Source organism: Mesoplodon bidens (genome assembly GCF_964165515.1).
Source record: "Mesoplodon bidens genome assembly, chromosome: 14".
NCBI lineage: Eukaryota > Metazoa > Chordata > Mammalia > Artiodactyla > Ziphiidae > Mesoplodon > Mesoplodon bidens.
Window position 1 is genome coordinate 68,112,506 of NC_138170.1, and position 25,572 is coordinate 68,138,077.

Genomic DNA, 25,572 nt, shown 5'->3' on the forward strand with positions numbered 1-25,572 from the left:
ACCAAGAGAATAGGTGAAAAAGGGTGGGTGGGGAAAGCCTAGTCCCATCCCCACTCCTGCCTGCCTTTTGTATCTGATGTTTTCCCCTAATTATTCCTTTTTCAGATAACTCAGCCCAAACTTGTCCTGGGATATTTGGCGCCAAAAACCTTGGTTTTGTTCCCACCAGGAGAGAGGACTGGCTACTAGCTGTTGGGCCACTGAGGCTCCCATCTCTTAACATTTTTTTTTGCGGTATGTGGGTCTCTCACTGCTGTGTTCTCTCCCATGTGGCCTCTCCCATTGTGGAGCACAGGCTCCAGACGCACAGGCTCAGCGGCCATGGCTCATGGGCCCAGCCACTCCGCGGCATGTGGGATCCTCCCGGACCGGGGCACGGACCCGTGTCCCCTGCATTGGCAGGTGGACTCTCAACCACTGCGCCACCAGGGAAGCCCCTAACATTTTTAATCTTCAGTCTCTGCTCAGGCCTCCCAGTGAGCTGTCACCTGCCACCTAACACAAGTGAAGACCCCAAACTGACTTTTTTAGCAACTGAAGCCTCATCCCAGCCACTGTGGAAGAAGAGGTTCCCTTACCAAGCTCCCTCTTCTTTGAAGAAACACAACTGAGACCAAGTGAGAAGTAGCTACAGTTTAATACAAACCTGCACCAGAACACAACGAGTCGGGCTGTTTTGTTTTTGCCTCAGTCAGGTGGCCAAAGCACAGGACCACGTGTCATCTTGGGGTTGACACAATCTTAGCACCATGACATTTACAGAGGAGTGAGGAAGTCACTTGGGTGCTGGAGGCTCCATCCCGACCCCAGGCTGTGCCTGCCACCTGGGCAGCTGGAGGGGGTTTGGGTTTCCGAGTGGTTCTGTGGTTTCTGGGTCAGTATCGGAAAAGCCCTCATCACGGCATTGGCTTGACTGAGACCTACTGTGGACTCCTAGCACTACACACACGCGCACACACACACACACAGTAGCACAATTTTCTGGTAACTTAACCCCACAAACCTAGAGAGCAGCTAAGGCAAGAACAACAGTATTTATTCAGCAAGTACAAGACCAGTTTGAGAGCTGCATTCAGTGCAACCAGAGCCCCTTTTCATTCCAACCAAGAGCCAGTGGGGCTGGTGATGGGGCTGGCTGGAGCTCGGCACAGGGGCAGGGAATGGGTGGCAGGGGGTGACCTTTCATTTGGTTCCTTGAACCTCCTTCTGATTTTCATCTAGAAGCTCCTGGGCAAGGGTGGGTCTATGTAAGGGTCGGGGGTGAATGAAGTGGAAGGCCTTCGATGGACCACACCACCATGTGGTCTCCCAGAGCCACGGACCATGCATCTCTCGGGCGGAGGCACTCAGACAAGGTAAAGCTTTCCTAGCCCAAGCAGGGATGCTCTGCCCCCTGGCCACCACCACTGCTTGGCTCTTTGGCATCTGCCCAAGGCCCATGACCCAGCAAGGGCTGAAAGGGATAAAGATGATGCGCACTGTACCACGGGGTCAGTGTCACACAATTTCCTAGGCTCAGATCCCCACCAACTGTCCCCATGGCCACCACCCTCCATGAGTGTCTTTGTTGCCTCTGCTTCCGGGGTTACTGTCTCAGTCCTCTCAGCCCCTAAGTGAGGAAGAGGGGCATGAGTGGAGAAGTGAGGATGTGGAGACAGCTCAAACCACAGGGCAGGCCTCCAAGTAACTGGCTCTGGCTCAAACAGTGATACGCGTTAGTTTGTTTACAAGAAAAATTTATCTACCTGTGCAAAACAAAGCAGAATGCCTACTGGGAGAGTCAGTCTTTTAGTCGGTTAAACTCTCAGGTGGGATCTGCAAGAGATGTCACTCCACTCCTCCTGTCCACAGCTAGGGTACACAGCCAAGCTCTTAAGGGCAGTCCTGGACATTTCTGGAGTCAGAAGGCCTAAGCTTTCTGGGCCACAGCTGTGAAATGGGGAGAATAATACACACTTTGTGGTCATGAGGAGCAACTGAGAGCTCATACATGAAAGGGCTTTGACAACGTGAAAAGCACTACAGAAATGTGCCGGGTATGACCACCGGCCCAAGAGACCAGGAGCCGCGTGTCAGCCCGGGTGCTCAGACCAAATGTGCAACATGATGTCGCTCCCCGAGGGGGAACAAGGCTTAGCAAGGGCAGCCTCTAGTGTTTCCATGGAAACCACCTGGAGCTTTGGAGGCAGGGAGGGCCCAACTGGGAGGAGATGGAGGCCACAGGCAGGTTAGGGTGAGGTGCTGACCACAGGAGACGGCAGCCCCTGAGCAGCGCTGTGGGCTACAGCCAGGTCCTACTGGCCTGGCCTCCCACCTGGCATCTAGTCCCACCCCCATCTCTCTTAGCAGGCATGAGGCCTCTCACCAATCACACGGATGAGTGCCGGGGCCTCGGTCCAGTAGGTGGAATCCTACAGGCGGCTGGGTGTGTGTGTGGCATCAGTGCTGGGAGTGACCAGGGCCAGAGATGGGAAAGGCCACCCTGCTCCCTGAAGGTCTGCAGGGCCAGCATCCCGGGCATCCTCTCAGGATGCAGGAAACTAGACCAGGAGGGGAGGGGAGGGACAGGAAGACTCCAGGAAGGGAGAAAAAGGGCCTGCGAGTCCAGTATCCCTCTCTCACCCCTGTCATCGGTGCCCTAGGCTGTCTGGTTGGTGTAGATGCAGCATCTCCTAAGGTCCACATCTATTCCTGTTTCTATGCTATGCTAGTGACACGAAGCACCGTCATTTTTCACAGGATGCACAAACAAGTCAAACCAAACCACTGCGCAAACCAAACGTGCAAAACAAAATCATATACACGCGCCTGGCACCAGCCTCATGCCCTCCCAGCCAGCCCTTCTGGGCCTGGGACTCCTGGGGGGTGGCGGAGAGGAAGCAGCTGGCAAAGGGCGCAGAGTGTCCCAGCCACAACCAAACAGGGGCTAGAAATGAGTGGGGAAAAACCGGAGGTCCTGGGCATGGCTGGGATGCTAACACCTGTCTGACTTGGGGAAAGTGACCACTGGGCTGAAGGGGATAGGGGAGGGAGTCCTTTTCTTTTAAAACACATCTGCTAAAGTGCTCTGGACAGCTGGCGGGTCAGCCAGGGGCAGGGCACTAAGGTCGGGCTTTCCCAAGGCCAGCCCAGAGGCGGGTGTGAGAGGAGGGGCGGGGCCAGGCTCTATGCATTGGGCTCAGTGCATAGCATGGGCCCCTGGGAAGCCTGCCGAGGCCAAGGCAGGAAAGGACTGCAGCAGGTGGAACACATCTCAAAGTGCCTGTTAGGGTCAGCTCGAAGCACAGTGAATCACGTGTCAGACATGGGGAGGGCTCCCCATGTCCCGGGGCCCCCTCAGGTGGTGCGCTGCCCAGCCCGGCCTCTCCCACCCCCTGCAGCTGTGGCCGGAGGGCGTGTGGGCTGGTGGCAGCGGTGCATCTTCACTTGGGGGGCTGGTCAGTGCCTTTACCAAATGCCACTTGACCTGCCTCCGGGGGGAGCGAGGATCCGAGCTGAGGCTCTCTTTGGAACATGGTCATCGATCTGAGAACCTGTAAGGAAGGAAGCAGAGGGTGAGCTCCCTTGGGTAATAAAACCAGGTCCTCCATGCTTAGGATCTAATTTAATTCTCAATTCAACTCCATCCCATTTTACAGGTGGGGAAACTGAGGCTCAGGGAAGTTAACTTGGCTAATGTCACACAGTGTATAAGTGGTAGAGCCTGGACTTGAACCCAGGTCTTCCTGGTTCAGAGCCTCCATGATTAACTGCCTTGCTACGCTGCCTTCACTGCTGCCAGCCCTGGGGGTATGGTCTCTTGCCACGCACATGGACCAGGGAGCTGCCTGTTAGGAAGTGGGCCTTTGCACATATGCCTCAGTGAGCAAGAGAGCGAGAAGAAAGGGTGCGCCACTGCTTTGGAAAATCAAAGAACAACACCCCAAAGGCCCCCACGTCTCAAAGTCCCGAGACTTAGGAAAGAAGGCCTGGGGACTTTCCTGGCAGTGCAATGGTTAAGACCCTATGCTTCCACTGCAGGGGGCATGGGTTCGATCCCTGGTCGGGGAAATAAGATTCCCGCATGCCCTGTGGTGCAGCCAAAAATAAATAAATAAATAAATAAATTGAAAAAAAAGAAAAGAAGGTCTGTGCCCCAGGGAGTGTGGTGGGACATTCTTCAGCCTGTCCCATTTAGAACAGATGAGGTTTGGGGCAGAGGGAAGGTGAGAGGCGGTCTGATGTCTGCTGAACCTGAGAGCAGTTCCGCCCAGTCTTGGCTCTGCCCGAGACTTGAGTGGGAGCAGAAGCCAGGGGCCAGAGGGGGCTCGCGGCTCTGGGGGCCTTGCTGCTTCTCCCGGGGCTGGCGGCTGCAGGAAGGGGCGGGCCCAGGCAGCCGTGGGGAGCTGCACCTCCTGGACTGGCAAAGCCGGGGCTCCCGCTGACACTCCACCCCGCAGATCCCTTTCTGACTCCCTGCACTCGGTCCCATCGCTGGCGGGAGTAGCAGTGGCCCTCAGGGTGGGGAAGAAGTTATCTCCGTAATGAGATTGGCTCTGAGACGATGGGGAGGGTGGTGGAGAGGACCCCTCTCCACAGGTGGTCAGCTCCTCAGTCAAGAACCACCTGAGCTGCTGCCAGCACACGGCTGGGCACAGAGGAAGCTCAGCGGGCAGCGGGCCCCTCGGCTCCCCTCTGGTTTAGTTCTCGGCCTCTCATGTTAGGACAGTTTGCGGCTGCGTCTCACCTCCCCCAGGATCTTGCTCCTCCCACCTTCCTGCCCCAGCACGGCTCCTGCAGAGCGGAGGCTCGGTCTGCGCCAGGGCTAGTCGTGAAGGCCGTTCGGTGAGACCCGGCCCCTGCCCCTTTCAAGTAGGGATCATGGCTTCCAGCAAAGCTGCTTGCAGGACCAAGGCATCTTACAGTCTCTGCCTGCTCTCCCGTGAGGCTCGCCGTTTATGCCGCAATGACCCCCACCTTTAACTACGGCCGAGCACCTGGGACACACGCTGTCGACGATAAAGTCTCTAAGCATAGATACACCCCATATATTCTGCATTGTATTACATACAGTACAATTCCTGGCAGCAAAGAAGGTGGCAGAGGAGCAAACCTGAGGTTAAGATGAGGGAGGAAAGGGTATAAGGGAAACACCACGTCTTTTCAGCGAGGCTGGTGAGGAGCGGGGTGGGAAATGGGGGTGCAGACCCACGTAGCACAGAGTTAACGCTTCTGCGCTCAGATCGTCTCTGGGGCATCCCTATGTGCAGGGCCCTCAAGGTATCTCAAGGGATGAAAACCATGGGGAAAGGCCCCAAAGGGCCATGGCCTGCTAGAGTGGCTGGTGCCCAGGGACTGGGAGAGCCCTCCTTCCCCGCCCGCCAATATTAGTGTGTCTATAACATGGGGCCCAGCAGTCATCACCGGGCAGGGGATCGGGGAGGGAGGGAGAAGATGGAGAGGAAAGCAGCATAAACCCCTCTGCGGGGGTGGGGTTCCTAGTCCCTCTGCCCTCCTCCTGTCCCCTCACTGGGGTGGAGATGCAGGTGCCAGGCCAAGTGGCCCTTGCTCTTACCAGAGAGGCTGAAGCTGGATTCATGAAGGTCCCTCATGCCTCCGTGTCGGGTAACAGGCCGGGTAGGGGTGTCTGCGAGTGGCGTTCCCATCTCTTTTTTCCCAGGATGCACAACGACAGCTACATCCCCCAGGTAGGGGGTGCGGTCCACTCCCCTCACCTTTAAGGTCTAGTGAAGGTGGAGAGCAGAAAAGGGGAAAAGATGATGCCGTCATCTTTTTTTTTTTTGTCTATGGATTTGCTTCTTCTGAACATTTCATACAAATGGAATCATATAATATGTGGTCTTTTGTGACAGGATTCTTTCACTTAGCATGATGTTTTTAAGGGTCATGCATGTTGTATGTAGTATATATTAGCACTCCATTCCCTTTTATGGCTGAATAATATTCCATTGTATGGATATACCACATTTTGTCTATTCAGTAGTTGATGGACGTTTACATTGTTCCCAACTTTTTGGCCTTTATGAATAATGCTGCTATGACATTCATGTACAAGATTTTGTGAAGACATATCTTTCATTTTTCTTGACTCTGTATATACCCAAGAGTGGAATCGCTGAGTTATTTTGGTGACTCTATATCTAACATTTTGGGAACTGCCAAACTGCTTTCCAAAGTGGCTGCACCATTTTACATTCATTTGACGATGAATGAGGGTTCCAATTTCTCCATATCCTCACTGACACTTGTTATTTTCCTTTTTCTTATTTTAAATCATTGCCACCCTTGGTCAGGTAGTCTTGTGTGTGAATGTGTCGCTCTTACAGTTCTTTGTGGCACGTCCCCCAGAGGTGGGGCTGAGGTCTCCTGCCACTGTCTACATCTGTGAAGCATATTGGAGATGGGACCATTCACCTACCTGAGAGATCCTGAGTTCGCTCTTGAGTTGAATACTGGGATAACTAAAGTCATGCTTTTTTTTTAGGTAATCCAAGTCTTCTCCCTGATAGAACACCTGCATTTGGGCTGGGGCTCCCAGGCCCTTGGTCATGATATTTCTAAGAACACCCACCCTTTCTAGACAGAATCTGGAAATAGCTAGGCAGGAGCATTTTGAACCATAATAATATTGCTTTAGGCCAGAGGAAGGGAAGGGGAAACCTCATGATGCTTTCACCTGTCAGTTTTGTCAGATTTGTTCTTTTCTGATGCTTTGGGTTCTCCACCCAGAGGCCAGGGCTGCAGTTGGTTCCCAGCACCCGGAGTTGTCAGGAAGGACAGGATAGCTCTCAAAGATAAGGCTGGACAATCAATCCCCAAGCGACGAGGGAATAGCCAGTCTTCTCTTGGGTGAAACTCTACCCAGAGTTCGGTATCCCTGGGGATAAGGTGGAGCCCCAAGCTTCAGTGAACACCCAGGGTGTTTATGGAATCCGAGGACTGGATGAAACTCTCACGATAAGACCTCAGGCCACCCCCGCATGGCAGTGAGCTAGACCTGGCTTGACCACTTCACTGGGGTGCCCAGACTCAGCAAAGCCCACCCAGCCTACTGCAGTTACAGGGCGGCTGTGGGGAGTTTGGGGAAAGAGCATCTCCAGGGCAAATAGGACAACCCAGGCCAAGCCAGGAGTCCCCTGCCCCTGAGGGACGACAAGAAGCCTGGATGTCAGGGAGAGCTATGAGCACACCTCATAGTATCCCCGGGCTCTGAGGGAGTTGGGGACCCTTCCCAATAAACTTTACTTTGTTACAGGTGCTCCTTTTCTAGTATTTTGATTGCTCCCAAAGTGACTGTTCAGGCAATGAGATTTGGTGGAAAGACAGAGTGAGAACATCTTCGAGATGTAAAAGTCATATAAGATGTCGCCGCCAGGGGCCTGCAACGTCTTCCCACGCGTCTTCTCCGCCCCCCCCCCCCACCTCACCTTTTCTCTCTGGACCAGCTTCTTGTAGACAGTGTCTGGGAAGGACCTCAAGGGGCAGAACTTGCCGGTGCCCTCAGCGCACATGAAGACGCCGTTCTCGTACACGACCCGCCCCCGGCTGATGGTGACCAGGGGGACACCATGGCAGCGCATGTTCTCGTACAGGTTGAAGTCTCCTCCCTGCACCTGGGTGCTGGCTGAGATGGTCCTGGTGGGAAGGCAGTGGTGGGAGAGAACGCTCTGAGAGGAGGTAAAGATGTCACAGCTCAACAGAAGGGAAGGTACTTAGCGGGAAGGGATGCTGCTCAGTGGGAAGGGAAGATGCTCAGTGAGGAGGGATGACCCCCAAAGGCTAGGATGGGCTGTGTCCCCCACAAATTTATATGTTGAAGTCCTAGCCCCCAGTACCTCAGAATGTGACTGTATTTGGAGATAGGCCCTTTAAAGAACTAATTAAAGTGAAACGAAGTCATAGAGGTGGACCCTAATCCAATCAAATGGGTGTCCTGAAAAGAAGAGGAAATTGAGACACCAGAAGTGCACACACAGAGGAAGTGCCATGTGAAGACAAGAGGGAGAAGATGGCCATCTACAAACCAAGGAGAGAGGCCTCAGAATGAAATCAGCTCTGCTGACACCTTGATCTTGGACTTCTAGCCTCCAGAACTGTGAGAAAATAAATTTCTACTGCTTAAGCCTCCTATCTGTGGTATTTTGTTATGGCAGCCCTAGCTGACTAATACACTGGGCTACACTCTAGGGGTCTTTCTGCCAATAGCAATCACTAACAACCACACCTGCAACAGCAGCAGGGACCAGCCCCAGGCTGGATGCAGAACCCGGCTTCTCAAGTGCCCTAATGGAGAAGCAGTGTGGGGATCCCAGCAGGGAGGTGCGTTTCTTTGCAATTCAACTTTTTATCTTCAAAATCCCAGCACATTTTCGTCTATCTTGTTCACTGCTAGCTTGTGCACCTAGAAAAGTGCTCAGCAAATGGTGGCACTTTTCTATTTGTTGAGTGACTGAATGAACTTTAACATTAAAAAACAATTCCCATTACCCTGCTCAAATATCTGAGTAAAGATGATGCCCTGGGGCTTCCCTGGTGGTGCAGTGATTGGGAACCCGCCTGCCAGTGCAGGGGACAGGGGTTCGAACCCCGATCCGGGAAGATCCCACATGTCGCGGAGCAGCTAAGCCCGTGCACCACAACTACTGAGCCTGCGCTCTAGAGCCCGTGAGCCACAATGACTGAGCCAGCGTGCCACAACTACTGAAGCCTGTGCACCTAGAGCCCATGCTCTGCAACAAGAGCAGCCACCGCAATGAGAAGCCAGCGCACCGCAAGGAAGAGTAGCCCCCGCTCGCCGGAACTAGAGAAAGTCTCCGTGCAGCAATGAAGACCAAACTCAGCCAAAAATAAATAAATTAAATAAATAAATTTTAAAAAAAGATGATGCTCATAACAGGTGAGTTATCCTGTGGCTTGATAACTCCTGATGCACTTCCTTTACCCACTCAACTTGTGTTCATTAACGCCATGGGTGTCAAGTGCTGTGTGCTCAAGGGGACCCACACCCTCAACGGGAGAAGCAGAGTGTTGGTGGAAGAGTCTGGAACTGAGTGTCAGGACATCTATCTGGTTCAGCCAATTGTTAGCTATGTCATGTGGGGAGTCCCTCTACTCTCTGCTCTTAGTTTCTTCAACAGTAAAATGGAAATAACTTTAGGCTCAAGTGCTTCTTGGGGCTATGTGAAAAGCAAACAAGATGGTTGATGTGACCTAGCTCTGAAAAACTGTAAAGTGCTGTGCACATGGAGCTGCACTATAGCAGATCTTCAGACCTTCTTGTTCACTGTTGCATTCCTAGTGCTTGGACCATGGCAAGCCCTCAAGTGTTTGTTGAATTGAACACACCTTAGGGTCATCTTGCTCTATGCTATAAGTAGTGCAAAGATGATATGATTTTGGAGTTCTGTAATATAAGGCCCTTAAAATCCCAAGTCCCTCTAGCCCTGAAGACTAGCAGCAGGTTTTACTTTGTGGCTTCTGGGTCCCACACAACCACGTCGGCATCGGCTCCAGGGATGATGCGGCCTTTGCGGGGATACAGGTTGAGAATCTTTGCTGCATTGGAACTGGTAACAGCCACAAAACGGTTCTCATCCATCTTTCCTCCAACCTGAAACATTGCAAAAGTGTTAGGTCAACCAAGGCCCTGTGTGTGTGCCTCAAACCCCGGGTCACGCTTGACCCTGGCCTGAGGGCTTTTAGTTGGTCAGAACGATGGTGCTGAGAAGGACAACGCCACGGGCATCATCTCAGATGAGCCAACCTGCTAGGCTTGGTTCCATGCTACTCCTCTCTCCTTCTTGCAGCAATGGGGGTGGGTGGGCCCTTGTTCCAAAAGGTTGCTTTCCTGGTGCAAATCTACCTCCTGTTTGTAAAACCAGGTCTACTCGGTACTCACTCTGCATAAATCAGGAGCTTCCCTGCATCCATGAAGGGACATATATTCTCTCCTGGAAAGGCATCTTATCATCTCTCCCATGAAGGCACCGTGGACCCTTTTCAAAGGGGATTCCGGAGCTGCCTCATGGGTCTTCCCTGAGCTGGTTGTTTAGGCTTGAGGATTTCAAATCTCTTTGGCCTCATACTCTATGCTGCATCTAATCTGTGATAGGTCAAGATCAAAACTACTTATTCTTCATGGGCAGAACAGGAGGTATTCAAATGAAGTCCCCATCTCTATCTTTATTATTGGGCAAAAGATATCAGGATCTTTAAAAAGGTTCATATCCCTTGGCCCAGAAATCCACTTCTAGGAATCTGTCCTCAGGAAATAATTAGAAATGCTGATGTATCCTCAAGAACAAAGAGATTCTCTGCAGCATCATTTCTAAGAGCAAAAATTTGAAACAGCTGAAAGTTCCAAACATCGTGGAAGGATTAATTGAAGTATGGTACTTCCGTTGGAGGGAATATTATTTAGCCATTAAAAATATGTTTTGGGGCTTCCCTGGTGGCGCAGTGGTTGAGAGTCCGCCTACCGATGCAGGGGACACGGGTTCATGCCCCGGTCCGGGAGGATCCCACATGCCGCGGAGAGGCTGGGCCCGTGAGCCATGGCCGCTGAGCCTGCGCGTCCGGAGCCTGTGCTCCGCAACGGGAGAGGCCACAGCAGTGAGAGGCCCGCGTACCGCCAAAAAAAAAAAAAAAAAAAAATTAAAAACAAAAAATGTTTTTAAAGAATTTTTACTGATATAGGAAGACACTCAAAATACACTGTTATATGAAAAGAAGATGAACCCAGTAATTAAAATAATGTACAGTACATGCATAGAGCTGGAAAGAAATATACCAAAATATTAATAATTTCCCAGGAATTATGGGTTTTTTTCCTAATACTTTTCCGTATTTTCCAAATTTTTATGCTAGGCCTTATTACCTTTCCAATCAGAAAAAAAAAAAGACCTTTTCTGTTTTCCTTTTGAGTGAAACAGGAGCTGTGGTTGACCCAGCCCTCCTAAGGGTGAAAATTCTTCCAAGGCCCAGAGTGGGGAGGGGTCCTGGGAACGTACCACGCCTCTCTCCCAGATGACGCTCATGCGGTCCTGTACGCCGCTCACGCCGTGTGGGATCTTGGTGAAGTCCTCCTTGCCCATGGCTTTCTGCTTCGTGGTGAAAGGCCGGTGATCTGACGCCACAATGTTCAACGTATCACTGGGTAGAGAGAAGGACATGACCAGTAAGGGGAGGGGAGGCCAGGGTCCCAGAGGGTGGGGACAGGGACAGGGAAAACACCTTCACTTGGAAACCCGGCAAAGCTGGTTTCAATCTCGGCTCTGCCACTGCATAGCTGTATGACCTCCAGCGAGTTATCTGTGAGAACCTCAGTTTACACATCTGCAGAATGAGCGTATGTGCCAACTGTGGCACAGAATGCCAGCGTCATGGGAGACACTGAGAGTCTTTGGATGTTAAGACAGCTAACGGGTGGAGAAAAATTGAACTTAAGAGTTTAGCTAAGGGCTTCCCTGGTGGCACAGTGGTTAAGAATCCGCCTGCCAATGCAGGGGACATGGGTTCAAGCCCTGGTCTGGGAAGATCCCACATGCCGTGGGGCAACTAAGCCCGTGCACCACAACTACTGAGCCTGCGTGCCACAACTACTGAGCCCGTGTGCCACAACTACTGAAAACCGCATGCCTAGAGACCGTGCTCCACAAGAGTAGCCACCACAATGAAGCCCGTGCACCACAACGAAGAGTAGCCCCCGCTCGCCACAACTAGAGAAAGCCCGTGCGCAGCAATGAAGACCCAACGCAGCCAAAAATAAATAAATTAAAAAAAAAAAAAAGAGTTTAACTAAAATGAGAGGGTGGAGGTAGTTTTACTTCCATAGAACCATATGCCGACTCCCTCTCATCTCCCGCCTCAACCCGCACCAGGCCCTGCTGGCAATAAGCATGTGCTTGGTAAAACACTCAAGTTCCATGTTAAGCTTTGCTTGGATGTGAGGGCTCTCCTGGCCTGGCAGGGAAGAGGAAGGACAAGGCGGAAGAGAAGTCTGCCTTGATCAACCAGCAACGACATGCCAGTGGTTCATCGTCGCTGCCATCCGTGGACATGGTCCTCAAATGTTTGCTGAGGCTACGGTGGGTAAGGCACGGCCAGGCTCTCGAAGGGTTCCGGGCCAGCTCAGAACTTGGGGCAGAGACTTACATCAGTGAGAGTGCACATGGCATGCCACTCTGTGGCATGGGCTGGTAGCTCCCTGCGCCAAAGGTGCTGCTCTGGGCCCTCTCAGAGACTGTGGGAGGGGCTCTTCCACAGAGCAGAGGGTTTATTCTAGGGTCTCCTGGGGATCCCCACATCCCCCAGACCTGCAGAACCCACCAGGGATAAACAGAATCTTCAGGTTTTCACTTTCTCCTCAGGGATCCACCAGACACCCGGGTAGGGCTCAGGTCAGAAGATGCCCATCAGAGTCATGGGTTGAGGGTCTGGGATCCCAGGACCCCATGCTTTAACTGACAAGTCTTACTGAGCACCCACTTTTCTAAAAAGGCCCCTACACAAATAAGTGCTCACTAGGCAAGAGTGAATGGGGGGGCACATTCTAGAAGGGCTTTTGGGGTCCCCTGATGCTGCCCTGAATCTGGGAGGTATGACAGACCCATCCCTACTCTTTAAAGTTTAAAACACCACTGGCTTTTGTTAAGTACTTTAAAAATACATATATTCAAATGAAAAAATTTCTGATCCCTTTGAGAAGTCAGATTTTAAATAAAGGACAAATCCTTATATCTATAGATTGTACTTATTACCCTGGCATATTCGAAGAAACCACATCCTAAAGTAGGTCATTATGAAGCAGCTCATATTTTCTTATAGAAATATAATAATTTGTGTCTGGGTTTTCTATCAAGTATTTTGCATAATACCAATTATCACCAACAATGTCATAGGAGCAAAATTATAGTAATCATAAATTCCTAAAAATGTAAAAACTATGCTCCAAATTCTATAAAACTGCACACGTTTACAATATGCACTGATTAAAAAAGGGATTCGGGGACTTCCCTGGTGGCACAGTGGTTAAGACTCTGAGCTTCCAATGCAGGGGGCCTGGGTTCGATCCCTGATCTGGGAACGAAATCCCACATGCCACAACTAAGAGTTCGTGTGCTATAACTAAGGAGCCAGCGAGTCGCAACTAAGGAGCCCATGAGCTGCAACGAAGGAGCCCGCCTGCTGCAACTAAGACCCGATGCAACCAAATAAATAAATAATAAATAAACAAATAAATATTAAAAAGTGGGATTCAAACTATTTTCATAATAGTTCACATGAAATTATAATTCTATTTAAATGAGTAGAATTTAGTTAAATAATTTAAATAAATTTGGCAAAATAGGCTAGATATAAAAACTTAAATTATTTGATTAATAATACTTTGCTTCCCCTGCCTATTTAAATTTGTGTGGGTTTGGGCACTGTAATTTGGGTGGGTTGGGGGTTTTACTACCTTTTCTTTCTTTCAGTAAATTTGCTTGTGGCAAGCAGAGGTATTTCAAAAGATTCTTTGACCTTAGAACTGAGCCCAAATTCTTATAGTGGGTTCTTGATAGTTGTTTGTTTTTGTTGTGTTGATAATGATGAAAAGGAGGCTGGTTTTTCTCAACAAGAAGCATTTTTTTTTTTTTTTTGCAGTACGCGGGCCTCTCACTGTTGTGGCCTCTCCCGTTGCGGAGCACAGGCTCCGGACGCGCAGGCTCAGCGGCCGTGGCTCACGGGCCCAGCCGCTCCGCGGCATGTGGGATCTTCCCGGACCGGGGCACGAACCCGTGTCCCCTGCATCGGCAGGTGGACTCTCAACCACTGCGCCACCAGGGAAGCCCCCAACAAGAAGCATTTTTAAAAGAAAGAGCTGATCCAGCTTTTCTCCCTTTACTCTCTCAAATTGGTTAAATCTGTCAGAGCTGCCACTGCTCAGAATCACAGTAAAACTATGGGACAGGCTTTAATTACTGCCACTGTGCCACAGCATATCCCGCCCCTCCAGGGGCCACCTTCACCCCGGGACCCGGCTGCCTCACTCCAGGTGTATTTGGAAAGCCCCACACTGCTCTTTCGGTTGTTAACATAGCAGGATGTGGAGTGGAAATTTTCCAGTTGTTAGCCAACCAGGACTGAAAGCTAAGGACATGGATGAAATAAAAGCCCCATTATCTAACGACAGCCACCTCCAACTGGAGCCGGTCACTTCCCTCAACACCCCGCACCATCACCCCAACAGAGGCGTATCACCACCCCCAGGTCTTGTAAAAGCAGAAGACAGGGAGGGCGACTGAGGTATTAGCAGAGTGCTGAGTCCTGCAGGCTCTCCCTTCTTCCTCTTTTCATGGGTTGAATGGTGCTTTCCTCTCCCCCAACGAGTCTCCTCAAGAGGGGACATTTCGAGAGGTTCGCCTGTGGAGAACACAGGTGACAGCAGTGGGCACCTGCCTGAGCCTCTGGGTGAGGAGAGCCAGGGGTGGGGGCCAGCGCCCTCCCACCGTAGGGAGTGGCAAAGCTGTGTGAGCTTGCTCTGGGCCCCAGATACAGTAGAAGGTGGCCAGGCTTAATCTGCTTGGTCAGATTCTTGTTCACAGGGAATTGCTAGATCGGGAAGCTGGGAAGGTACGGGAAGGAGAGGTCAAGCTGCACTCCATCTCCTGTGTCAGAGGATTGCGTGAGGGTGACTCAAGAAAGCCTGTATCTGGGCACATGCCCCATACGAGGAGGGCCCCAAAGGCCAGTCACTTTCAGCCAGAGAAGCAGCAACAATTAGTGCAGGAGTTCAGATCGTGCTTGGGCATGGAGTGGAATGCCCCACCCTTTAATTCTACTAACACCCCTACTAATTCTCTGAGCTGGGGGTGGGGAGGAGAAGAGAATGACTTTTAAACTGAACTGGACTTCAATAACCAAAAGAGAAGAAAAAGCAATGGCCTTTACCATTATCACAATGTCACTAGAGGCAAGAAAGAATTTGAAGCAAAACGAAACAAAATCTTTCCATGTTTGTGTCCCACCAAATTCAGACTATTCATTAAAGCATTTTATTTAGACCTGGATTGAATGGGGAAAAGCAGTGTTAGAAAAAGAGGAGCCGGGGAAAGGGAGGTCTGGAGGAAGATGTTAAGGGGAAAGAGGGAGAAAGTGGAGAAGAAAAAGGGGAAGAGGAAAGAAAGGAGGGAGAAACACACAGAAGGAGGGAGGTACATACAACGAGAGAAAACCACATGGGACACAATGAGAAGAGGGAGAGGTGAAGAAAAAAGAGAGATAGAAAGATGCACAAATTTTCTAGGGTAAGTCAGAGACCACATCCTATAGTTCCCCAGTGGTCTCCAGTGTAAGGTATCAATGTCCTTTGAAATTCTGATAGCCACTGTTCACAGTTTTATATATGCCCTTTACTTGTCACCTCAGAAGCTCTCATCCAAATCAAGTGGTGATAGGAGCTGCATGGATGGCAATTATCTGATGGGCTTTGGAGAAGCTAACAGAAGCAAAATCATCCTCTGGACAAAACGAAATCAAACTTAGGTCAGGTTTGGGGCCTCTACGATATCACCTTAAAGATCTACAAATTCCCGCAATGGCGCGCATTGTGAGATAATGCCATGCCGTGGTCCTGCTGAAACACCTTACTTGGCCAGCAGGCTCATGAGGTAGGTTGAGGTGTTGGTGTCCAGTCTCAGGGGAGGCACTGTGACGTAGGCGGCTGCATGGGACCAGTCCTGGTGGTAGTAGTGTAAGCCCGTCAGTGTGGCGTGCGCGGTGGTGGTCTCGGCCAGCACGACCTTCCCTGAAAGAAGAGGGTTCAAACCATCACCAGGAAGCCAGTGAACCTGGGAGATCATTGGTCTGAGCCTCTCATGGGGCAGGTGAAGGAGCTGAAGTCAGAAAGGAAGGGACTTGCCCGAGCTCAGCCGGGCATTTGAGAGCTCAGCTGGGGTCAAGGCCAGACTGCTCTCTGTCCCCGTGCTGACTCCAGGCGAGAAGAGAAGGGCGAGGGCGCTGAGGCGGGGCAGCACTGGTCTGTTTTCTGAGCAGGCGGCTGCTGGGAGCAGCTTCAGGAGAACACTGGGGGTGGCACCATAGCAGGGGATGGAGGGCAGGGAGACGGAGGGGGGAAGCTGGAACAACAGCGCAGGAGAGACAGCGAAGGGGGTCCCGCTAAGGAGAAGCAAGAGGCAGGATTTGGAGGGCAGTGTGGTGGGAAGGCTGAAAGCCCTTGCTCCTAATTTATATTCTCAGGTTTGTGACCGTGACCTGTTTCTCCTGTTACTGGGCCCTCACTGGCACCCCGAGCCGGGCTGGGAGTACAAGCACGTACAAAGCCTTCAGGTGCTGCCAGGTACTCTGACACACAGGTGCCCTGGGGCTGGTACACTGGGTTCCTGAAAGGGACGTTGGGCCCTCACAGTGTCGTTTCTCCAGGGACTTCCCAGGCATTTTATTTCCCCCCTGAAATGTCCGTTGGAACTGGTCCAGGATTTCATGTTGGTTACCAATGCAACCACTAGCAAAACCCAAGAGACTGAAAAAAATACCAGTTAATGAGTTGATTGAAAACTTGGAAAACTTTACCAGACCCAGGAGACGTGATGGACACTTCTGTAAAGCTGTTATGCAAACAAATGTGCAGAGGAAAACACTGGTGCTAATGGACTGAACCCAGGCCAGTGCAGGGTGCTTGTGAGGAAGACAGCCAGAGAGAAAAGGGAAAGGCAGGCTCAGGGCCTGGCCCCAGGAGCTGGGCTGGGAAGTGCATGGGCCCCACCACACATGGGTACTGCTCAGCCCAGCCTACGAACTCACCTTGCATCTTAGCAGCTGCTATAACGTCACCGGCCGAGATGCTGGACACGTTGACCAGGTAGATGGGACAGTGAGTCTAAGGACGGGAAACACGGTGGGAAGGAGAGAGCATCAACCCTATAACCTAACAAGGACCAAGGTGACTGGACCAGCCCAGTCCTGGCCCCAGCGCCGCCCCCTGCATCGCTTAGCACTCCCCTCAGCGTGGCGGTCTTCTGCCGGGAATGCAGGGCTGGTGGCTGCAGGCTGGGGAACCCCACGAAACAAGGAGGGGACAGGCAGTGCCCAGCACCAGAGTCCAGCAGGGGGACATCAGGGCAAGATGTCAAGTGGTGAACCTCACATTTTCTACCAGCCAACAACAAGACTATTTACAACTTGAAATGAGGGGCTCTTAATTTCCTATTCATGAACGTGATGACCTAGAGACAGTTGTGTATTATATCCCATATCTAAAATGATGATACCTGCCATCTGAGGGCTGCTTTATCAGTAGACAGAATGTACCCTGGAGAAGAAACAATACACAAGAGGTTCAGGGCTCACAGTCTACACCAGACAGGACCGGTCTTGCAAATGGACGCCTGGATTATAATACTGATCAGCTTTTCCTCTATCAAGCTGTGTGACCACGGTCCATGGCTTCACTTCTCTGGGCATGTGTTTGAACTAAGAAAATGAGGAGCTGCCCTTTTGTTATTCAGAACTTTCCTAATTCTGGGGTAAGTTTCCATCAGGAAGTAATTGATAGCATAACTATTGTTATGACTAAATCAATGTCCTTGTCCAGCTCCTGGACTTATAAAGGGCTAATGGGAAACTGTTTTCCCAAATGTTATTCTAATGCCTTCTTTGTCTATCAAATTAGGAGGATAGAGAATTTAGGGGCTGGCCTGACATTTGAGGTGCTTGGCACAAGTTTCCTGGCTAATTCTGAGGCCAACTGGACCTCCAACCTCTGTGTTCCCCTGGTGTTCCTAACGCCACATCCTCAGCTCACAGCCTTCAGGGTAGCCTAGGTCTTTCCGGAGGAGAAGTTCTTAAGTGTTAGCGCCCATTAGGATCATTAGCGGGCTTGTTAAAACACAGATTGCTGGGCGTCACCCCCAGTTTCTGATTCAGCGGGTCTGAACAGGCCTGAGCATTTGCATTTCTGAGTTCCTATTTCTAACAAATGATGTTGATGCAGCTGGTCCAGAGACCACACTTAGAAAACTAGAGTTCAGATTCTCTGAGCACATAGAACACTTAATGATGGTTTAGGAGGAGAAAGGATCTTGGTACAGTGTTCTCCTGTTTTTAAAGTGCTTTTCCTTCCACGACTCCTTGGATCCTCACAACCGTCCTGTGAGGAGTGGGTGATATTATCATTCCAATTTTAGATAATAAAATAGTCTCTCGGAGTGGTTGATTGACTTGCGTGCGGCTGGAAGCTTGTCTTTGGTCAAGGCCCCAAGGTGTGTGCTCGTTCCCACCACCACACTGCATCAGCGTCCCCTTACCCTGAACCATGCCAAGGAAGAATCATGAATGGCCCAGAGGCGGAGGTTTGAATCATGGTTCTCTAAGCAAACGTCTCTCTGCTCCTCTACAAGGAACAGATTCCAGCTGCCATGAGGCTCTGTGGTCCCCACCTTGCCCTGCCTCTGCTGGGAGGCATTTCCATTTGAGCAATGAACCAGGTCTCAGCAAGCTCAGCAGGGTAGAACGGAGAACCGGTGGCAGGGAGGACTCCTGCCTGGTCTGTGGGAATAGCAACGTTCATTCAGCAAACGGTGTTCATTTGCGGTCCTGTGAGCCAGGCATGGGGCTGGCACCCAGAGCAGAATGGGATTCTACTGTACAGGCTGGGTTCTGACCCCAGAGTGGAGAATGGGCTGAGGGTAAGCTGGGGTCTACTTACTCTGTTTGCAATGGTGATAACTCGGTGAGTGGCTTCTGCTTCCAGCTGTTAGAAACAGAGAACAGGAAGAAAACAAGCTTCACCATCTCCCCAAGCAAGCTTATATCTCCCTGACACCCCACCTCGTACGCAGAAAGTGCTGGAATGTCTGACTCGGAGCTGGAGGGACAAACAGCACCTACAGGGGCTGGCTCGAGGGGAAACCCTGGGCAGGGGCACCAAGCTCCAATCACCTCTGCTCACACTGAGAGAACTCCGGGACTTAGGGTTCTAGGCACGTCTTTGCTGGATGCTACTCAGGGCTTAACTAAAAGACAAGAAAACAAGAGCAAACGAAAACCTGCAGTCACATCTCTCCCTGGTTTCTGGTGCATTCTCTCCACAGCCATCTCAGAACTGTAGCAAAGGAGCAATACTGCTTGACTTCAAGCTGGAAATTAGCCTAGATCGGGACTTCTGGACCTCGGCACTAGTGGCATTTTGGGTGAGATAATTCTTTGTGGTAGGGGCTGAATGGACATTGCAGGCTTTTGGGCAGCATCCTTCACCTCTACCTAGTAGATGCCAGTAACTTCCTCCCCCCAGGTTGGGATAACCCAAAATATCTCTGGACATTGCCAAATGTCCCTGGGGAGCAAAACCTCCTTAGATGCTCCCCTTTAATCAGTAGATGATGAAGGTGGTATTCTTTTTTTTTTCTTTTCTTTGCGGTACGCGGGCCTCCCACTGTCGTGGCCTCTCCCGTTGCGGAGCACAGGCTCCGGACGCACAGGCTCAGCGGCCATGGCTCACGGGCCCAGCCGCTCCGCGGCATGTGGGATCCTCCCGGACCGGGGCACGAACCCGTGTCCCCTGCATCGGCAGGCGGACTCTCAACCACTGCGCCACCAGGGAAGCCCCGAAGGTGGTATTCTTGCTGTTACTGCCACTACAGTCAGCACCGCACTCTTCCCCTCATAGAACTCCACAAAGTCCAGTCCCGTGCGCATCTCCCCACCCCCCTTCTCACAGGCGCTCTCAGCGCCTTGTTGAAGCTGGTGTGTCTTTCTCTATCAACTCTGAGGTGCCCAAACAGGAGCTACATTCAAGGGCTCTGGCAGACAGAGACAAACTCACGGCAGGCGTAAGGTGGGCCCCGCCCACACCAGGCTGGCCCACTATATAGGCTGGCCCACTATAGGCTGACCCACTATAGGCTGACCCACTATAGGCTGGCCCACTATAGGCTGACTCACTATAGGCTGACCCACTATAGGCTGACCCACTATAGGCTGGCCCACTATAGGCTGACCCACTATAGGCTGGCCCACTATAGGCTGACTCACTATAGGCTGACCCACTATAGGCTGGCCCACTATAGGCTGGCCCACTATAGGCTGACCCACTATAGGCTGACTCACTATAGGCTGGCCCACTATAGGCTGGCCCACTATAGGCGGACCCACTATAGGCTGGCCCACTATAGGCTGACTCACTATAGGCTGGCCCACTATAGGCTGGCCCACTATAGGCTGACCCACTATAGGCTGACCCACTATAGGCTGGCCCACTATAGGCTGGCCCACTATAGGCTGGCCCACTATAGGCTGACCCACAATAGGCTGGCCCACTATAGGCTGACCCACTATAGGCTGGCCCACTATAGGCTGACTCACTATAGGCTGACCCACTATAGGCTGACCCACTATAGGCTGACTCACTATAGGCTGACCCACTATAGGCTGACCCACTATAGGCTGGCCCACTATAGGCTGACTCACTATAGGCTGACCCACTATAGGCTGACCCACTATAGGCTGGCCCACTATAGGCTGGCCCACTATAGGCTGGCCCACTATAGGCTGACCCACTATAGGCTGGCCCACTATAGGCTGACTCACTATAGGCTGACTCACTATAGGCTGACCCACTATAGGCTGGCCCACTATAGGCTGACCCACTATAGGCTGACCCACTATAGGCTGACCCACTATGGGCTGGCCCACTATAGGCTGACCCACTATAGGCTGACTCACTATAGGCTGACCCACTATAGGCTGACCCACTATAGGCTGACCCACTATAGGCTGACTCACTATAGGCTGGCCCACTATAGGCTGACCCACTATAGGCTGGCCCACTATAGGCTGACTCACTATAGGCTGGCCCACTATAGGCTGACCCACTATAGGCTGACTCACTATAGGCTGGCCCACTATAGGCTGACCCACTATAGGCTGACTCACTATAGGCTGACCCACTATAGGCTGACTCACTATAGGCTGACCCACTATAGGCTGACTCACTATAGGCTGGCCCACTATAGGCTGACTCACTATAGGCTGACCCACTATAGGCTGACCCACTATAGGCTGGCCCACTATAGGCTGACCCACTATAGGCTGACCCACTATAGGCTGACCCACTATAGGCTGACTCACTATAGGCTGGCCCACTATAGGCTGACCCACTATAGGCTGACCCACTATAGGCTGGCCCACTATAGGCTGGCCCACTATAGGCTGACCCACGATAGGCTGGCCCACTATAGGCTGGCCCACTATAGGCTGACTCACTATAGGCTGACCCACTATAGGCTGACCCACTATAGGCTGGCCCACTATAGGCTGACCCACTATAGGCTGACTCACTATAGGCTGACTCACTATAGGCTGACCCACTATAGGCTGACCCACTATAGGCTGGCCCACTATAGGCTGACCCACTATAGGCTGACCCACTATAGGCTGACTCACTATAGGCTGACTCACTATAGGCTGACCCACTATAGGCTGACCCACTATAGGCTGACTCACTATAGGCTGACCCACTATAGGCTGGCCCACTATAGGCTGACCCACTATAGGCTGACCCACTATAGGCTGACTCACTATAGGCTGGCCCACTATAGGCTGGCCCACTATAGGCTGGCCCACTATAGGCTGACCCACTATAGGCTGACTCACTATAGGCTGACCCACTCTAGGCTGACTCACTCTAGGCTGACCCACTATAGGCTGACTCACTATAGGCTGACCCACTATAGGCTGGCCCACTATAGGCTGACTCACTATAGGCTGACTCACTATAGGCTGACCCACTATAGGCTGACTCACTATAGGCTGGCCCACTATAGGCTGGCCCACTATAGGCTGGCCCACTATAGGCTGACCCACTCTAGGCTGACCCACTATAGGCTGGCCCACTATAGGCTGACTCACTATAGGCTGACCCACTATAGGCTGGCCCACTATAGGCTGACCCACTATAGGCTGACTCACTATAGGCTGGCCCACTATAGGCTGACCCACTCTAGGCTGACCCACTATAGGCTGACTCACTATAGGCTGACTCACTATAGGCTGGCCCACTATAGGCTGACTCACTATAGGCTGGCCCACTATAGGCTGGCCCACTATAGGCTGACCCACTATAGGCTGACTCACTATAGGCTGGCCCACTATAGGCTGACCCACTATAGGCTGACTCACTATAGGCTGACTCACTATAGGCTGACCCACTATAGGCTGACTCACTATAGGCTGGCCCACTATAGGCTGACCCACTATAGGCTGACCCACTATAGGCTGACTCACTATAGGCTGACCCACTATAGGCTGACTCACTATAGGCTGACTCACTATAGGCTGACCCACTATAGGCTGACCCACTATAGGCTGACTCACTATAGGCTGGCCCACTATAGGCTGACTCACTATAGGCTGACCCACTATAGGCTGACCCACTATAGGCTGACTCACTATAGGCTGACCCACTATAGGCTGACCCACTATAGGCTGACTCACTATAGGCTGGCCCACTATAGGCTGACTCACTATAGGCTGACCCACTATAGGCTGACCCACTATAGGCTGACTCACTATAGGCTGGCCCACTATAGGCTGACTCACTATAGGCTGGCCCACTATAGGCTGACTCACTATAGGCTGACCCACTATAGGCTGACTCACTATAGGCTGGCCCACTATAGGCTGGCCCACTATAGGCTGACTCACTATAGGCTGACCCACTATAGGCTGACTCACTATAGGCTGGCCCACTATAGGCTGACTCACTATAGGCTGACTCACTATAGGCTGGCCCACTATAGGCTGACCCATTATAGGCTGACCCACTATAGGCTGACCCACTATAGGCTGGCCCACTATAGGCTGGCCCACTATAGGCTGACCCACTATAGGCTGGCTCACTATAGGCTGGCTCACTATAGGCTGACCCACTATAGGCTGGCCCACTATAGGCTGACCCACTATAGGCTGACCCACTATAGGCTGACTCACTATAGGCTGGCCCACTATAGGCTGGCCCACTATAGGCTGACCCACTATAGGCTGACTCACTATAGGCTGACCCACTCTAGGCTGACCCACTATAGGCTGACTCACTATAGGCTGACTCACTATAGGCTGACCCACTCTAGGCTGACTCACTATAGGCTGACCCACTATAGGCTGGCCCACTATAGGCTGACCCACTATAGGCTGACTCACTATAGGCTGACCCACTATAGGCTGACCCACTATAGGCTGACTCACTATAGGCTGGCCCACTATAGGCTGACTCACTATAGGCTGGCCCACTATAGGCTGACTCACTATAGGCTGGCCCACTATAGGCTGACCCACTATAGGCTGACCCACTATAGGCTGGCCCACTATAGGCTGACTCACTATAGGCTGACTCACTATAGGCTGACTCACTATAGGCTGACCCACTATAGGCTGGCCCACTATAGGCTGACTCACTATAGGCTGGCCCACTATAGGCTGACCCACTATAGGCTGACCCACTATAGGCTGGCCCACTATAGGCTGACTCACTATAGGCTGACTCACTATAGGCTGACTCACTATAGGCTGACCCACTATAGGCTGGCCCACTATAGGCTGACCCACTATAGGCTGACCCACTATAGGCTGGCCCACTATAGGCTGACTCACTATAGGCTGGCCCACTATAGGCTGACCCACTATAGGCTGGCCCACTATAGGCTGACTCACTATAGGCTGACTCACTATAGGCTGACTCACTATAGGCTGACCCACTATAGGCTGGCCCACTATAGGCTGACTCACTATAGGCTGACTCACTATAGGCTGACCCACTATAGGCTGACCCACTATAGGCTGACTCACTATAGGCTGGCCCACTATAGGCTGACTCACTATAGGCTGGCCCACTATAGGCTGACCCACTCTAGGCTGACTCACTATAGGCTGGCCCACTATAGGCTGACTCACTATAGGCTGACCCACTATAGGCTGACCCACTATAGGCTGACTCACTATAGGTTGGCCCACTATAGGCTGACTCACTATAGGCTGACCCACTATAGGCTGACCCACTATAGGCTGGCCCACTATAGGCTGACTCACTATAGGCTGACTCACTATAGGCTGACCCACTATAGGCTGGCCCACTATAGGCTGACTCACTATAGGCTGACTCACTATAGGCTGACCCACTATAGGCTGGCCCACTATAGGCTGACCCACTATAGGCTGGCCCACTATAGGCTGACCCACGATAGGCTGGCCCACTATAGGCTGACCCACTATAGGCTGACTCACTATAGGCTGACCCACTATAGGCTGGCCCACTATAGGCTGGCCCACTATAGGCTGACCCACTATAGGCTGACTCACTATAGGCTGGCCCACTATAGGCTGACCCACTATAGGCTGACCCACGATAGGCTGGCCCACTATAGGCTGACCCACTATAGGCTGACTCACTATAGGCTGGCCCACTATAGGCTGACCCACTATAGGCTGGCCCACTATAGGCTGACCCACTATAGGCTGGCCCACTATAGGCTGACCCACTATAGGCTGGCCCACTATAGGCTGACCCACTATAGGCTGACTCACTATAGGCTGACCCACTATAGGCTGACTCACTATAGGCTGGCCCACTATAGGCTGACTCACTATAGGCTGGCCCACTATAGGCTGACTCACTATAGGCTGGCCCACTATAGGCTGACCCACTATAGGCTGACTCACTATAGGCTGGCCCACTATAGGCTGACTCACTATAGGCTGGCCCACTATAGGCTGACCCACTATAGGCTGGCCCACTATAGGCTGACCCACTATAGGCTGACCCACTATAGGCTGGCCCACTATAGGCTGGCCCACTATAGGCTGACCCACTATAGGCTGACCCACTATAGGCTGGCCCACTATAGGCTGACCCACTATAGGCTGACTCACTATAGGCTGACCCACTATAGGCTGACTCACTATAGGCTGGCCCACTATAGGCTGACTCACTATAGGCTGGCCCACTATAGGCTGACCCACTATAGGCTGACTCACTATAGGCTGGCCCACTATAGGCTGACCCACTCTAGGCTGACTCGGTTCTTGTCTGGTGACAGAACTATCACATCCTGTCTCCAGCTCCTCGTCCCCCAAGGCCTCCCCATCAGTCCCTCATGGACAGCCAACCACCACTCTGCATTTAAGGCTTTGAAGAAATGGAAAACAGCTCTCCCGTCACCACTGGTTAAGGCATGTCCGAACAGGGTCATAGGGCCAGAACACATTGTTTATCTAATGTGATCCTCCAGAGCCGAATTGTTCAGCAAGGGGTACCTGGGGGCATCTGTGTTGACACCTTGCAAAACTGTGCAAGGATAAAACCAGAGGGCAGAGGGAGAGCAGGGCTTAGTCACCATCTCAGCAACATATAGAAAAAGGGGGAAAGAGCACAGACGTGCATGTGCCTCTCGTTTCTGGTGGGAAGTGTCCAAAGTTTTCCACAGATGCTCAAAGGGATCTCAGCCCCAAAATGCCAATTCACTGGCTTATAGTCTGGAATTTCTTCTAACATCTAAAGGCCCTTTCAGTCTGTCTTTTCTC

The 25,572-nt window shown here is 51.8% G+C and overlaps 1 protein-coding gene across 1 annotated transcript in view; it reads right to left on the reverse strand.

The window, feature by feature from the left end:
• Nucleotides 1-775: 775 nt before the first annotated feature.
• Nucleotides 776-25,572, reverse strand: part of DPYSL5 (dihydropyrimidinase like 5) — a gene marked incomplete at both ends in the record, with an annotated part of 53,729 nt that continues 28,932 nt past the window's right edge. Inside the window, 9 exons of the mRNA XM_081254138.1 lie at nt 776-878; nt 3,452-3,533; nt 5,555-5,723; nt 7,428-7,635; nt 9,468-9,610; nt 11,010-11,151; nt 15,631-15,787; nt 16,804-16,879; nt 18,707-18,751. Coding sequence (XP_081110264.1) covers nt 776-878; nt 3,452-3,533; nt 5,555-5,723; nt 7,428-7,635; nt 9,468-9,610; nt 11,010-11,151; nt 15,631-15,787; nt 16,804-16,879; nt 18,707-18,751 — 1,125 coding nt within the window. The remainder of the gene's footprint in view (nt 879-3,451; nt 3,534-5,554; nt 5,724-7,427; nt 7,636-9,467; nt 9,611-11,009; nt 11,152-15,630; nt 15,788-16,803; nt 16,880-18,706; nt 18,752-25,572) is intronic.